Below are 16,464 nucleotides of genomic sequence, written 5' to 3'. Positions count from 1 at the left end.
GCGCGCGTCCAGCTAATGCAACGAGGCTCGCTCGTCGTGCGCGCGCATGGCGGCTATGACGGCGTCGTAGACCTGCGCGCGCGCGTCCAGCTAATGCAACGAGGCTCGCTCGTCGTGCGCGCGCATGGCGGCTATGACGGCGTCGTAGACCTGCGCGCGCGCGTCCAGCTAATGCAACGAGGCTCGCTCGTCGTGCGCGCGCATGGCGGCTATGACGGCGTCGTAGACCTGCGCGCGCGCGTCCAGCTAATGCAACGAGGCTCGCTCGTCGTGCGCGCGCATGGCGGCTATGACGGCGTCGTAGACCTGCGCGCGCGCGTCCAGCTAATGCAACGAGGCTCGCTCGTCGTGCGCGCGCATGGCGGCTATGACGGCGTCGTAGACCTGCGCGCGCGCGTCGCCGCCCCAGATGAAGTCGTAGTGGTTGAAGCTGTGGCGCGGCACGCGGTGCAGCGCGGCGTGCGCGCCCAGGTGGCGCGCCAGCACCATCACGTTCTGGTACAGCGAGTTGCGGTCGCTCATGGCGTAGTGCAGGTGCGTGGGCACGCGCACGCGCCGCATGTCGTACTCGGGCGGGCGCGCGCGCCCGTAGCGCGCCAGGTTGGTGAGCGGGTCGAAGTTGTAGCGCGCGAAGCGGCCGAAGCGCTGCACCTGCGCGTAGTGCAGGATCTGGCGCACGCCCGCGCCCGCCGGGTTGTGGCCCAGGAACACCGGCAGCAGCGTCTGCGGAGCAGCGAGCGGTCAGCGCGGGTGCTGCACGCCGGGTGCTGCACGCCGGGTGCTGCACGCCGGCGCGGCGCAGCGCGCGGTACGCACCTGGTTGAAGTACTCGCCGTCGCCCAGCACGAGGCGCGCGCACAGCGGCTGCGCGCGCGCGCCGTCGCGGCACAGGCGCAGGCCCAGCTCCGTCATGGCGTCGCTGCGCGGCATCACCTCGCCGAAGCCGTGCCGGAACGCCAGCGTCTGCGACACACACACACTCGTGAGACGGGCCCGCGACGAGCAAGCGGGGAGGAGGGAGGAGGGAGGAGGGAACGGGAGCACTCACGTCGAGCACGCTCTCGAAGCGCACCAGGAAGTCCTTGCGGGCGTCGTCGTGGTAGTCGACGAAGGCGGCGGGCGCCAGCGCGTGGAAGGACAGGAAGCGCGCGTTGTACTGCGGGCGCAGCGCCAGCAGCACGAGCAGCGCTGTGGTGCCCTGCGAGTAGCCCACGTAGTGCACGCGGCGGCGGCCGGTGACGACGCGCACGCGCTCCAGCAGCGCGGGCAGGTCGCGCTCGCCGATCTCGTCCCAGCTGAAGCGCCAGAAGCGCTGCTCGCTGCGCTCGTCGGGGTCGAGCGCGCGGTGGCGGCGCGAGTAGTGGTTGCCGCGCGCGTTGGCGAGCCACACGTCGTAGCCGGCGTCGGCCAGCAGGTAGCCGAGCGCGCGGCCCGGGCCCAGCACCAGGAAGTCGGCGGACGAGCACATGAGGCCGTGCACGACGAGCACGGGCACGCCGCCCGCGCGCGGGATGCGGTGCGCCGTCAGCAGGTAGCCGTCCTCCGTCTCCACCTCGTGCTCCTCCAGCGGGTAGCCGTACTTGCGCACCAGCGCCGGCTGCAACGCGGCGTGCTCGTTAGTGTAGCCCGCACTGTAGTGTCGTCAACCGATAGACGTAGGTCTCTTGTAGGTTGGACTCGTCTGATGTCGTCCTCCACCTTGGGCCCCAACGTCTATCGGTTGTACGAACTATGTGCCCTGCCCAGTGCCACTTCAGCTTCGCAACCCGTTGAGCTATTGTATACAGGGTTTGGCCTTTAATTAAAAAAAAAATTGTTATGGCATTAGAAAATAATTTATCTTTTATTACAGCTTTTTTAAAAAGAATCAAGTAAATGGACTCGGTCGTCACGTGGCGGCACATGCAGGAATGGCACGGGCACGCGCACGGGCACGGGTCACGACGATCCTGCCAACGGTCATGGGGACGTACGGACATACTCCATAATTTAAACAGTATAATATATAGAATGGTCCGAGCGATATTACTCGGAAGTCGTACAAGAACCCGAGAAAACAATTAAACGTAAGGAACTTCAACTTGTAAGCATAGTTCGATCATCACAGAACAGCTCAGTACGTAGGTGAACTAGTTCAAGTTGAGCATAGTTCGATCATCACAGAACAGCTCAGTACGTAGGTGAACGAGTTCAAGTTGAGCATAGTTCGATCATCACAGAACAGCTCAGTACGTAGGTGAACTAGTTCAAGTTGAGCATAGTTCGATCATCACAGAACAGCTCAGTACGTAGGTGAACTAGTTCAAGTTGAGCATAGTTCGATCATCACAGAACAGCTCAGTACGTAGGTGAACTAGTTCAAGTTGAGCATAGTTCGATCATCACAGAACAGCTCAGTACCTAGGTGAACTAGTTCAAGTTGAGCATAGTTCGATCATCACAGAACAGCTCAGTACGTAGGTGAACTAGTTCAAGTTGAGCATAGTTCGATCATCACAGAACAGCTCAGTACCTAGGTGAACTAGTTCAAGTTGAGCATAGTTCGATCATCACAGAACAGCTCAGTACCTAGGTGAACTAGTTCAAGTTGAGCATAGTTCGATCATCACAGAACAGCTCAGTACGTAGGTGAACTAGTTCAAGTTGAGCATAGTTCGATCATCACAGAACAGCTCAGTACCTAGGTGAACTAGTTCAAGTTGAGCATAGTTCGATCATCACAGAACAGCTCAGTACGTAGGTGAACTAGTTCAAGTTGAGCATAGTTCGATCATCACAGAACAGCTCAGTACCTAGGTGAACTAGTTCAAGTTGAGCATAGTTCGATCATCACAGAACAGCTCAGTACGTAAGTGAACTAGTTCAAGTTGAGCATAGTTCGATCATCACAGAACAGCTCAGTACCTAGGTGAACTAGTTCAAGTTGAGCATAGTTCGATCATCACAGAACAGCTCAGTACGTAGGTGAACTAGTTCAAGTTGAGCATAGTTCGATCATCACAGAACAGCTCAGTACCTAGGTGAACTAGTTCAAGTTGAGCATAGTTCGATCATCACAGAACAGCTCAGTACGTAGGTGAACTAGTTCAAGTTGAGCATAGTTCGATCATCACAGAACAGCTCAGTACCTAGGTGAACTAGTTCAAGTTGAGCATAGTTCGATCATCACAGAACAGCTCAGTACGTAGGTGAACAAGTTCAAGAGTCTTAGATTACAACATTGAACTATCTATCCATTTACAATCGTCTATAATAATATTTTTTGGAGTTGGTGCCAGTCACCAGTGTGAACTGTGACGTCACAAAACCAACTGGCACCGGCTCCAAAAATATTATTACAGAACTAAGTACATGTAGGCGTGTCAATGTTATAATAGGTTTTACTGTCATAGATTCCGTGAAAAGAAACGTTGCATGAAGGAAGCTTTACTCTGTGAAAAGAAGCCATCTTGGATTAGCCGGCAGAGTTGGATTTTGACAGACACGCGTAGGTTGTCAGATTCAGAATTCACTCTAGCCTTTTTATTAGAATTCAGATTAGCTTAGGTAATTCGAGATAGGTAGCTTTTAGCGTGAATAATAATGATCGTGATATTTAATTCTGTGATTGTGATAATGTAGAATGTTTGTGTTAAATCGTAACCTTAAAGTAATTCTAACCTTTAATGCTATCCGGTGACTTTGTCTGCAAAGCACTATTAATAATGTTCGCGTAGTTGTTAGACGAATGTGGAATATCAATTATATTGGTGAATATTAGAGTAATTCGTGAGTTAACGGTTGGCTCAGTGGATAGATTATTATAATGACATCCGTTAAGGTTATTTCTGCAAACGCTAGTAATTTAGAGTGTAATTGGAGATATACCGGCAGTTGAGATAATAATTAGTTTAAAGTGATAGTAATTTGCAGTTAACTTTGATAGTACCCGCTTTAGAAACGTATAACCCGTTTGGTTAAGAATCATTGATGACTCTTGTGTAGGGTAGACACTACCCTACACAAGAGGTAGGGTAATCGGACAATGAGTTTCCCATTAGATCGAATAGCTTGCATTCTGGTGGTTTCGAGGAAACCGGGCACGAGCTGGCGATCCCTTGAGTGGGATTCGCGTAGGTATAGTGTGGCGATTGCATGCCTGGATGAATAGTGTTCGAGGCGCCGTAGCGCACGATGCTATGGCATTCGGTATGTAGACGCGCATAGAGTGGATAAGGTAGAGCTATTGTGATATTGCGAGTTAGTAAAGAGGAGTCAATAATATGATCTGGTTTAGATAGTGAGTGTCAATGCAATGATTATTTTAAGAGTGTTCATGAAGTTGAGATTGATGATTGAGCTAGTCGCCACGCGAGTTTCTTGCTGGCTCTTCTCGCGGTAGGCTGTAGCATTCCGAACCAGTGGTAGATTGTCTTTAGATGATCAGATAAAGAAATGGCTAGTGATTTGATTCAGAGGTTGCAATAGCAATTGTGCCCTAATCACATGATGCGATGATGCTATGATGATGATGATGATGATGATGTTGAGATTAGGTTAGAGTGAGGTGAGGGGTCGCTGTGAGGGGTGGTTGGAGGCGACCTAGGTAGGGTTAGGTTAGGTTTACCTCGTTACCTTGCGTTGATAGTTTCCCTGTGCTATACGTGAGAGTTTCCATGATAATAATTGAGGATAGTCCATGTAATTTGATAACACAAGAATATCGTTAGTTCACATAATTATGCGGCCTGGTTCATTTTAAGAAAGTAAATCCCGACTCATCCAATAGGTTGTTTAAAGTGCTGAGAACTAATTGTAAAGATCATTGATTAAAGTACCTAGTGGTTAATTACTACGTTCTGATACGTTCTGATGTCGGCTGAGGATTAATAATAATAATTATCGGTCATTCTCCTTCCTATTTCTGATGTACGTGACTAGCGCGCCTACATCAGAAGTGGGATGAGCACATGCCCACATTTTTGAAAGTTATGCCCACAGTTTTGCAAATAATGCCCACATTAGCCTGGTTTATAAAAGGATAAAGTTACGAAAAAAGATGATATTAATTTGTTTAAAGAAGAAGAAAAGTTTTCCAATTTTAATACCCACAATTAGGCTTTGTTGTAAAATTTGCAGAAAAAGATTTCGGGGTTTTATCTGAGAGTTAAAAGATCCTTAATATTTCGGATTGGACTCTCACTGCCTCTGAACGTGAAGAGTAGTAAATGGTGTGTGAAATGATGCTTTGTGTAAACCCCGTGATGCAGTGCATGTTGGTATCTATCTGGTATGGAATACTGGCAAGTGTGGTGTAGTTGATCGCAGGACTGGCCTATGCGAGTCAATGTTCTGAATCAGACTACGGTTTGACTATGACAATGTTGACTGTGGTGTAGTTGATTGAGGGACTGGCCTATGCGGGTCGATGTTCCGGATCAAACTACAGTTTGACTATGACAATGATTATGACTTTGATGGTGAACTGGGTGGCAAGTGAATAGTCTAAACTCTAACACCCTTATTAATAAAAAATGCTTACTTCAAGCATTATCCTAAGCTACACTTGGACTAGTTACTTCCAGGACCAACGTAGTATTAACAACGTTATTAATAAATATGGAGCTACCTGGATTTAACAATGCCAGCCTTCGGGATGAAAGCGTGCACGTGTGGCTGCCCCTTTTATTGAAAAGTGAAAAGAGAGAGTCAGCGAACGAACTGAATGCTGTGTGTGACAGTGACAGACGATTTCTCTACCTGGACCTATAACTGTCGACAGTATTTTGGGTTCGACTTGACTTCACAGCGAGTTTACAGCTGATAGCTTGCACCGCCATTTTTGTTTTGCAATTTTAACCGGCTTTCCAAAAGGAGAAGGTACTCAATTCGGCGCGTTTTTGTAAACCGATTTCTCCGAGGTTTCTGACCGATTTGCATAGTTTTTTTTTAATTAGTAGAGGAAGTTCGCGAGACGTTACCATAAAAATGTTTGGATCCAACTATTTAATCCTGACGCTGCAAGAGTGCTGCACTCCTAAGCCATGGGACTTTGGAAAGTATTGGTGGCAATTACTTAATTTATTACCCAGAAAATGTTTCAGTTTCACTTCATATTATCAATGAAATAATCTGAATTGATCTTGTAGATCACTTCGTTTGTGGCAGCGTGTGAACTTACGACATTCCACACTGATGGATGAGACGCTGACGGGATGTGTCCGGTCCGCTTCAGTATGTTGTTAGTTGACGTAATGGACAGATGTGACATTGAGATCATGACTAAATGGATGACCTTTAAATTGTGAAACATCAGGGACTCTCGGTCCATGTGTGTGCTTGTGTGTTGTGGGACTTGGTTGAAGGAACACACTGCTTGCAGATGTTATGTTATAGTAAGTTCATGAGTCTGTCCTGGTAAGGAAGTGTCCTTCCAGATGTTATGAGTCTATCCTGGTAAGGAAGTGTCCTTCCAGATGTTATGGAGTTTATCCTGGTGGGAGTGTCGTCCGGGCCAGACTCGTAAGAGTTGGTTGAGGGGACACACTTCTTCCAGATGGTGTGAGTTTATCCTGGTAAGAGTGTCGTCCGGGCCAGACTCGCAAGAGTTGGTTGAGGGGACACACTTCTTCCAGATGTGGAGTCTATCCTGGTAAGAGAGTGTCGTCCGGGCCAGACTCGCAAGAGTTGGTTGAGGGGACACACTTCTTCCAGATGTTGTGGAGTCTATCCTGGTAAGAGAGTGTCGTCCGGGCCAGACTCGCAAGAGTTGGTTGAGGGGACACACTTCTTCCAGATGTTGTGGAGTCTAGCCTGGCTGGAGGGATGCACTCGCTCAGTCCAGATGATGTTCGACCCTGGTTGAGGTGTATCGTTCGGGCCGCACCTGAAGAGGTCGGTTGAAGGGATGCACGCGCTTGCTCCAGATGTGTTAGATGAATGGACAGTGTCGTCCGTGCCAGATTCTTATCGGTTGCTTGAAGAGATGTGCTCGTCTTGTCCAGGTTGCACGCTTTTGTTGTGACATGCGTTGGTGACATGTTATGGTTGCGACATGCTATGGTTGCGAAGTAATTTGGTTGTGACATGCTTTGGTTGTGTTATGCATGCTTTATAATATGTAGTTTTGTGCTTGTGCTGATCGTCAGGATGGTCGAGCGGATGTTCTGACGATTGGAAATTGTTTGTGCTTGATTACTTACTAGCTCCCGTGGACGGTCGCATGTCAGAATGGCCGTGTAGGCGTGTCAATGTTATAATAGGTTTTACTGTCATAGATTCCGTGAAAAGAAACGTTGCATGAAGTGTGGTGATTGGTGTTGGTGATGATGATAGAAATAAAACGTCTGATCATGTTGAGCGTAAAGCGTGTAATAATCGAGAATGCATTAATACAATGTAACGTGCAACGTTAGCAGTTTTGGCGCAAGCTGGTGTTACACCGGGCTTACGGTTGGAGACACACCAAGCCTACACTACACCTCTACCGTTTTTTTTTTTTTTTTTGAAAGAAAAAAAAATAAAGAAATCTTACACATAAAGAACTTAATCATAAAAAGGAATAGTTCTATTCTTATGCACTAATCTAATTTTATTATCTATAATTATCTTAACATTTGGAGATACATCTTCTACTACTGGGTATGGACCTTTATATAAATTTTCTAGCTTTTTAGTATTCTCTTGCTTAACCAAAACCAAATCATCCTTTTCGTAATGGATTGGATTTATTTTTATATCATATTTAAATTTTCTTGCTTCCTTGCTTTTAATTAAATTATTTCTCGCATCACTTTGAGCTTTTTGTAATCTATATTTAAGTTCAAGAGGATAATTTTCAAAGTTATATAAAGGTTCAACTTTTGATGTCAGATTGTTAGGCAATACACATGCATGGCCAAATACCAATTCATAAGGAGTATATTTAGTTTCACTATGAACTGTTGTGTTGTACGAAAATTTCCAAAAGGGAATCCAAGAACTCCATGAATTTGGAAAACCGTTAGTTTGTATTCTAAGAAAATTACCTAACCCTTTATGTGTATTCTCTAACGCACCAATAGATTCATGATGATAAGCAGTCGATAACATTTTTTCTATACCTAAAATTTTACAAGTTTCTTTCATTATAGAACTAATAAATTCAGATCCTCTATCCGTGCCAATAATCCTTGGAACGCCGTAAGATAAAATAAATTTTTCCACAAAAATTTTAGCAACCTCTTCAGCTGATTTTGTAACTAATGGGTATGCTTCTAAATATTTTGTTAATTCGCATTGAATTGTTAGTATATATTTATATCCAAAATCATCTTTATCTATAGGACCAACAATATCTAAAAATACTTTATCTAAAGCTGAAGATGCTGTCGTAGTTACAGTTAGAGGTTCTCGAATATATCTATGATGCTTACACTTTTGACACTTAATACACTTTTTAATAAACTCGATGACATCTGTTTCCATCCCTGGCCAATAATAATACTTTTTAATATTGTTAAGTGTTCTCCTTACTCCTGCATGTCCACTTGTAGGTAACAAATGGAAATCATTTAATATAAGTTTCTTTTTATCATTATCACTTATTCTCTCCACATTATTTATTACACAAAACCTAAGATTTTCTTTATTTTTACTTTTATCATCTTTTATTTTATTTAACATTGTTTTAATCATTTTCAAGTTATCTTCATTTTTAATTATAACGAGCTCTTTTATATTTATCTCTTCACACATATCTTCCAATTCTTTCAACAAGTCGTCTCGCGTCCTTATTGATAAAGAATTTGGGTTCAAACATGAATATATAGTCAACTTTTCCTTAACGTACATGTAGTTTTTATTTCTTGAAACGCGTTTATTTAGTCTTTTATTATTTAAAATATCTAACCACTTTCTCTTATCGATTAATGTCAGTTCCGTGTCATTAGTAGTCTTTTTTAGTATCTCAACAACGTTAGGTTGATCAGTCCTTACGTTGTCTACATGTTGTCTAAATGCCGGTACGTCCTTGTTTGTAATAATATTATTATTCTCACATTCTCTCGCTTTCTTAGTCTGAGCACGTGTCATCACATTAACATTCTTCTCACTTACATACTTCTCATTCATACTCTTCAACTCATTAGATTCCACAATCATACGAGATAATGCATCTGCAGCTACATTACTCTTTCCCTTTACATACTCAACAACAAAATCATACTCTTCCAGACAAAGTCTAAATTTTGTTAAACGACTGGTAGGATTTCTCATTCCAAATAAATATATTAATGGTTTATGATCTGTTTTTATCCTGAATTTACGAGCATATAAATAAGGCCTAAAATATTTTACTGACCATACTATAGCTAGTAGTTCTTTTTCTATAATCGGGTAATTTAGTTCTGCTTTATTTAGATTTCTGCTCGCATAAGCGATTGGTTTACCGTTTTTATTGCATAATACACTACCTATTGCAAAACCTGAACTGTCTGTTTCTAAAACAAATTCATTATTTTCTGAAAAATCTGGATAACTCAATACTGGAGGATTAATTAGAATATTTTTTAATGTGTTAAAAGCTTCTTCACATTCTGATGACCAATTAAAAATTGCATCTTTTTTTGCGAGTTTATTTAGAGGTAAGACAATATCTGCAAAGTTTTTTACGAATTTTCTATAGTAGTTAGCGAATGCTACGAAACGTTTTACATCATCAGTTGATTTTGGAACCGGATAATTCTTTACCACTTTCACCTTTTCTGGATCTGGTAAAATTCCACTGTTCGAAATAACATGGCCTAAATATAAAAGTTCCTTCTTCAAAAATTCACATTTTGAAGGATTTAACTTGAGATTAACTTTTCGAAGTCTTTCAAAAATTGTAATTAAATTTTTATTATGATCTTCCAAATTTCTACCTAAAACTATTAAATCGTCTAGGTATATCAGACATTTTTCATAATTCAATCCTGCCATAGCTACTGTCATTGCTCTAGAAAAAGCACTTGGGCTGATTTTCAGACCCATAGGCAGTCTTTTCATTTGATATTGACCTTGATCAGTCGAAAAAGCAGTATACTTTCTACTTTCTGGATCTAATTATATTTGATAATACCCTTGCGATAAATCAAGATGTGAAAAATATATGAAACCTGATAACGAATCTAGAATATCTGTGATATTGGGTAGTGGGAATTTGTCATCTTTTATATTATCATTAAGCTTTCTATAATCTATAACAACTCTCCATTTTCTTTCACCTGATTTATCTACCTTTTTTGGAACTATAAGTAATGGACTTGACCAATCACTAACTGACTCTTCTATAATATCATTTTTAAGTAACTCTTCAACCTGTTTTTTAATTTCTTGTTTTTGTGCAAAGGGTAACCTATATGGTTTACTATAAACCGCTGAAGTATTGTCTTTCAATTTAATGTCTTGCTTGTAAATATTCGTTACACTCAATTTATCATTTGGTAAGTGAAAAATATCACTATACTTAGCACAAATATTTTCAATTGTACTTTGTTCTTCCTTATTCAAATAAGATTCCAACTTTAATAAAGAAAATAATTCACGCGTGCGTGACGGGCTTAATAAACTAGAACTAAACTTACTTATATAATACTCATCTGCATCATGCACAATAGGCTTAATATTTCTTAAAACTACTTTATTTTCTGTTGTATTTAATATCTTAACAGGTAAACACCCATTTTTTGGCGAACAAATTGAATTCGCTATGAATACACCATTAGCCACTTCATCGCTTACAATTACGCAATCTTTATTAAGATTAGTAGGAATATACTTAATAACTTCACATCTAGGTTCTATTTCTAACACGTCATCAAAGTTAAGCGCTAATCTTACAGTACTAAATCTATTCCTTAATATTAAACACTTATTTTTATAGTTCACAATCCCACGGTATTTTAACAGAAAGTCTTGTCCTAAAATTCCAGATGAATTACATGGTAAATTACGAAACACATAAAATTTTTGTATGAATTTTTTGCCATAGCTGTAGAGATCTAAAAATACATAACCTTCTGACATAAGACCGCCACCAACTCCATGAATCTCAAACTCATCAGCATAAAATTGTGGTTGATTTCTAAGTTTATTTAATGAACTACGCTTAATAGCGCAAATTGATGCTCCAGTATCCACTAATAAGTCTACTGTCTGACCGTAACGCCTAAAATTCACCCAATTTATGCTATTTCCTGATAAAATGAATTTAGGGACGAAAAAATTTTTCTGAACTCTCGTTGTTTTCAGTTGACGAAGGAGCAGCATAATTTATTTTCCTCTGATTCCTATTTGTAAAAGCTCCTCGTGAACTCCTATTGTTATTTTGCCACTGATATGTAACACCACGACCTCGAGTTGGGTTTGCACCCCTGACCGCATTTCTGGCAGATGAAAAACCACGATTATAATAGGAATATCTTTGGGAATTATTATGAAAGTGATCGTTGTTATGATACGAATTATTATAATATGACCTTGGATAATATTGTGGCCTTCCCCTATTAAAGTTATTATAACCACGTCTACCACGAAATTGACCTCTTTGATATGTCATGAAAGGAGGAGGAGGATTCACTAAGGATTCGTCCTCCGCTGCTCTTATTGCATCTTTCAGAGTGCTATAGTTGCGTGCGGCTATGATCGTGCTTAATTTTTGGCTCCGCAATCCATCTGCAAACCGTTTTATAGCATTTTTTTTCATTTAATGGCCGCAAAATTTCGTATTTTGACGGCTCTCCGTCAGCCTGTGAAATCGTTAATTCTACGAATAATTTTTCAACTTCCTGTCCAAATTCTTCAATCGACTTATTGGCCTGAACGGTCGATTGTAGTTTACTTTGTAACGCTACATCGGATTTTTTAGTTAACAGATGCAATTTCATGTCCCGCAATAAAGATTCTACATCGTCGTATTTTGTATTAAGGCGTAGCTTAGCATTACGCGAAAGGCGTGTTTTCAAGATAAAATTCACAAGTAAGCATTTAGTTTCGGTATTTAACATCGAATTATAAAGTTCAATTGCATCTATTAATTTTTGCGTAACACTTTCATCGTCGGTCATAATAGGCAACAAGTTTACCGCGGTTTTCAAATCAAAACTTACCTTACTCTCCATCTTGTCTGTGGAAGTTTCCTGAAAATTACACAAATTAAAAATATCCCTATATAAACTCTCTACCTTATATTTAATTCCTAATACATATTTTTGAGTGTCCTGTGTATACTCGTTTTTATCGAATTTTTCTTGTACTATCCCTATTACTTCTAAATAACTATTATAACATTTATTTGCCTCACTGTACTTTTTCACTAACAAGTCCCCTTTTCTTCTACTAGGTCCGATTTTCACTAAATAAGTCCTTTATTGATTTAATTGCACTAATATAGTATCTAATTGTTCTAATTCCATATATTAATTTTATAAGTTCGCACTTAAGTAACAGGTGCAGTTCTCGGAAAAAGGTCACAGTACATTCCATTCACATCGTAGGTACACTGTTCACAAACACTGGGTCGGGTCACGTCGGCCAAATTTCTCGGAACGTCGCGTCGCGGGGCTCAAATATGCGCTGAAGTCACCATCTCCGGGGGCCTCGTTACAACATTCATATGGCCTGCATTCATTTCTCTTCGTAAGATATTAATTGATTTTTCTTGACATTTTTTATAAAAATACCATACAATAGCCATCATCATTATCGACAACACCACTATTAATAAAATATCACTTAATTCCAATTCCGAATAAAGTCGACTAGCGCTGGCCTCGCCATTGGCATTTTGCGCCACAACGATGGTTTCTTCTTTTGACTTGGAATATTTCTTCCCCATTTTCTACCTTCATCGCTTCTTCTCAAGTCCTTAGAGCAGGGTCGCCATGTGGTGATTGGTGTTGGTGATGATGATAGAAATAAAACGTCTGATCATGTTGAGCGTAAAGCGTGTAATAATCGAGAATGCATTAATACAATGTAACGTGCAACGTTAGCAGTTTTGGCGCAAGCTGGTGTTACACCGGGCTTACGGTTGGAGACACACCAAGCCTACACTACAGAAGGAAGCTTTACTCTGTGAAAAGAAGCCATCTTGGATTAGCCGGCAGAGTTGGATTTTGACAGACACGCGTAGGTTGTCAGATTCAGAATTCACTCTAGCCTTTTTATTAGAATTCAGATTAGCTTAGGTAATTCGAGATAGGTAGCTTTTAGCGTGAATAATAATGATCGTGATATTTAATTCTGTGATTGTGATAATGTAGAATGTTTGTGTTAAATCGTAACCTTAAAGTAATTCTAACCTTTAATGCTATCCGGTGACTTTGTCTGCAAAGCACTATTAATAATGTTCGCGTAGTTGTTAGACGAATGTGGAATATCAATTATATTGGTGAATATTAGAGTAATTCGTGAGTTAACGGTTGGCTCAGTGGATAGATTATTATAATGACATCCGTTAAGGTTATTTCTGCAAACGCTAGTAATTTAGAGTGTAATTGGAGATATACCGGCAGTTGAGATAATAATTAGTTTAAAGTGATAGTAATTTGCAGTTAACTTTGATAGTACCCGCTTTAGAAACGTATAACCCGTTTGGTTAAGAATCATTGATGACTCTTGTGTAGGGTAGACACTACCCTACACAAGAGGTAGGGTAATCGGACAATGAGTTTCCCATTAGATCGAATAGCTTGCATTCTGGTGGTTTCGAGGAAACCGGGCACGAGCTGGCGATCCCTTGAGTGGGATTCGCGTAGGTATAGTGTGGCGATTGCATGCCTGGATGAATAGTGTTCGAGGCGCCGTAGCGCACGATGCTATGGCATTCGGTATGTAGACGCGCATAGAGTGGATAAGGTAGAGCTATTGTGATATTGCGAGTTAGTAAAGAGGAGTCAATAATATGATCTGGTTTAGATAGTGAGTGTCAATGCAATGATTATTTTAAGAGTGTTCATGAAGTTGAGATTGATGATTGAGCTAGTCGCCACGCGAGTTTCTTGCTGGCTCTTCTCGCGGTAGGCTGTAGCATTCCGAACCAGTGGTAGATTGTCTTTAGATGATCAGATAAAGAAATGGCTAGTGATTTGATTCAGAGGTTTCAATAGCAATTGTGCCCTAATCACATGATGCGATGATGCTATGATGATGATGATGATGATGATGTTGAGATTAGGTTAGAGTGAGGTGAGGGGTCGCTGTGAGGGGTGGTTGGAGGCGACCTAGGTAGGGTTAGGTTAGGTTTACCTCGTTACCTTGCGTTGATAGTTTCCCTGTGCTATACGTGAGAGTTTCCATGATAATAATTGAGGATAGTCCATGTAATTTGATAACACAAGAATATCGTTAGTTCACATATGCGGCCTGGTTCATTTTAAGAAAGTAAATCCCGACTCATCCAATAGGTTGTTTAAAGTGCTGAGAACTAATTGTAAAGATCATTGATTAAAGTACCTAGTGGTTAATTACTACGTTCTGATACGTTCTGATGTCGGCTGAGGATTAATAATAATAATTATCGGTCATTCTCCTTCCTATTTCTGATGTACGTGACTAGCGCGCCTACATACATTAACTCTTGTGTACATAATAATATTCTACTCGCTAATAAATTCAATTAAGTATTTGTGGCTATCGATGTCGGTGTTTTTAATACCGCTAAGCTGCTAAATCGATCGCGCCGCAGATGTTATGGTGCGTTGCGATGGCGGATCGCACGATGCGTTGTGCGTCGACGTAGTTTCATGGTGCGCCGTCGCACCGCACGCGTCGCGACGATCGCGCAGCACTCACCACGTCGAGCCGCGCGTCCTCCTCCACGTCGTCGGCCGCCGCGAGAGCCGCGAGGGCCGCGAGGGCCGCAGTCAGCAGGAGCGCGCGCGTCCACATCGCGGATGGAGTGTGGAACCATCTCGGCGCGCCCAATATTTTATTGCTAATTTTTATCTCGCATCGAACGATACGTACGTGCGATCCGCGAATACAATAATTAGGCAAAAATATAATAATGACTTATGTGGATTGTGGACTGACTTTGATGGATTGCGAATGGATTAGGAATTGCGCATCTGCCCAGTAATCCTAGTATAGCTAGCATATTTAAATAGATAAAGGTACGACAATTTTTTTTGGAATTAGGTAGGTAGGTCTAGGTAGGTCTAGGTAGGTCTTGGTAGGTAGATAGGTGCTACCTACCTTAAGGTTAACAGGTAATTGTTTTTTTACCGACTTCCAAAAAGGAAGAGGTTATCAATTCAGCGCGTATCTTTTTTGCTGATTTCTTTGATTTTTCAACAAAAGTATCTAAATCTAAAAGTATTAATATCTAAAATTACTTTCCAACTATAATCAAGTTTTTTCCATCCATGAAAGAGTGCTCCGAGCGATGTATTAATCTGCCCCGTCCCCGTCGGTGGCGGTGGGGCAGAATGATACAAATCTTCCCCGTCCCCGTCGGTGGCGGTGGGGCAGAATGATACAAATCTGCCCCGTCCCCGTCGGTGGCGGTGGGGCAGAATGATACAAATCTTCCCCGTCCCCGTCGGTGGCGGTGGGGCAGAATGATACAAATCTGCCCCGTCCCCGTCGGTGGCGGTGGGGCAGAATGATACAAATCTGCCCCGTCCCCGTCGGTGGCGGCGGGGCAGAATGATACAAATCTGCCCCGTCCGACTTTTTTTTATGTAGGTATGTAGGTACATCGATTTTTTCTAGGTTTCTGGACCGATTTGCAAAATTTTTTTTTAATCAACAGAGGATGTTAAGGTGGTGGTCCCAATTTAATTTCTAGATCCAACTCCTCAATGCTGATGCTGCAGGGTACTGAACTCCTAAGCCGTGGGAATTCGGGAATTTCTGATGGTGAATTGATATTTTAGGTATCAAGCATGACTACTAATTACACTATAAAGTAAAAAATAACTTTTGTTTCTAGTTTCTACACGTGTAGCTGTACGTATGTTGAAGTCGGGCGAGCTGGACGCTTTGATTTCTAGATTTTTTTACTTTGTAGTGGTTTTGGAAGCCGGTATTTTTTATTTCATTTTTATTTACAAAGGCCGTACCGTGAAGTTGGTACCATGCGAGTTTAGTGAGGACGGAACCACAGGACGGAACTCCTCAACGGGCCCAATCACTACAATAGCTTACTTAGTAACAAGTAAACTCATACATTTTCATTTGTTCTCTATTAGCGATCGCTTCGACTGCGGCTCAAGTTGGCTAGTGGCTAGTGCCTAGTGCCTAGTGGCTAGTGCAATGCAATACGGGGTTTATCATTTCACGAGAACGTTTATATTTTAATGTACTACATAACGGGTACATACCACGATATTTTTAACCGACTACCAAAAAGGAGGTGGTTCTCGATTCGGGCCGTTTTCGTACCTACCCACCGAACTCATTACAAGATCCAAAGAGACGCAAAGCCCGAGGGGCCATGTTATCAACTAAGTAGATAGGTAC

General features: G+C 42.1%; 1 protein-coding gene across 2 annotated transcripts; it reads right to left on the bottom strand.

The window, feature by feature from the left end:
- Positions 1-227: 227 nt before the first annotated feature.
- On the bottom strand, positions 228-16,431 carry LOC117981855 (lipase 1-like). 2 transcript variants are annotated; one of them, XM_069500191.1, is made up of 4 exons: positions 16,326-16,431; positions 1,049-1,597; positions 817-963; positions 228-723 (listed from the first exon to the last, which is right to left on the bottom strand). In XM_069500191.1, the coding sequence occupies exons 2-4, from the start codon at positions 1,466-1,468 to the stop codon at positions 325-327; spliced, it is 966 nt and encodes a 321-aa protein (XP_069356292.1). In that variant the 5' UTR covers positions 1,469-1,597; positions 16,326-16,431; the 3' UTR covers positions 228-324. The 2 variants fall into 2 exon arrangements, with proteins under 2 accessions (XP_069356292.1, XP_069356289.1); XM_069500188.1 differs by lacking the exon at positions 16,326-16,431 and adding an exon at positions 14,794-16,313.
- Positions 16,432-16,464: the final 33 nt, after the last annotated feature.

Source organism: Maniola hyperantus, chromosome 1, assembly GCF_902806685.2.
Source record: "Maniola hyperantus chromosome 1, iAphHyp1.2, whole genome shotgun sequence".
NCBI lineage: Eukaryota > Metazoa > Arthropoda > Insecta > Lepidoptera > Nymphalidae > Maniola > Maniola hyperantus.
This window is presented reverse-complemented; position numbering and strand designations above follow the sequence as displayed.

Coding starts and splice junctions, on each gene's coding strand:
- LOC117981855 (XM_069500188.1), bottom strand. CDS start 14,889: ATGTGGACGCGCGCGCTCCTGCTGACTGCGGCCCTCGCGGCCCTCGCG. Junction 1,598..14,793: donor AGGACGCGCGGCTCGACGTG/GTGAGTGCTGCG, acceptor GCCGCGTTGCAG/CCGGCGCTGGTGCGCAAGTA. Junction 964..1,048: donor GCTTCGAGAGCGTGCTCGAC/GTGAGTGCTCCC, acceptor TGTGTGTCGCAG/ACGCTGGCGTTCCGGCACGG.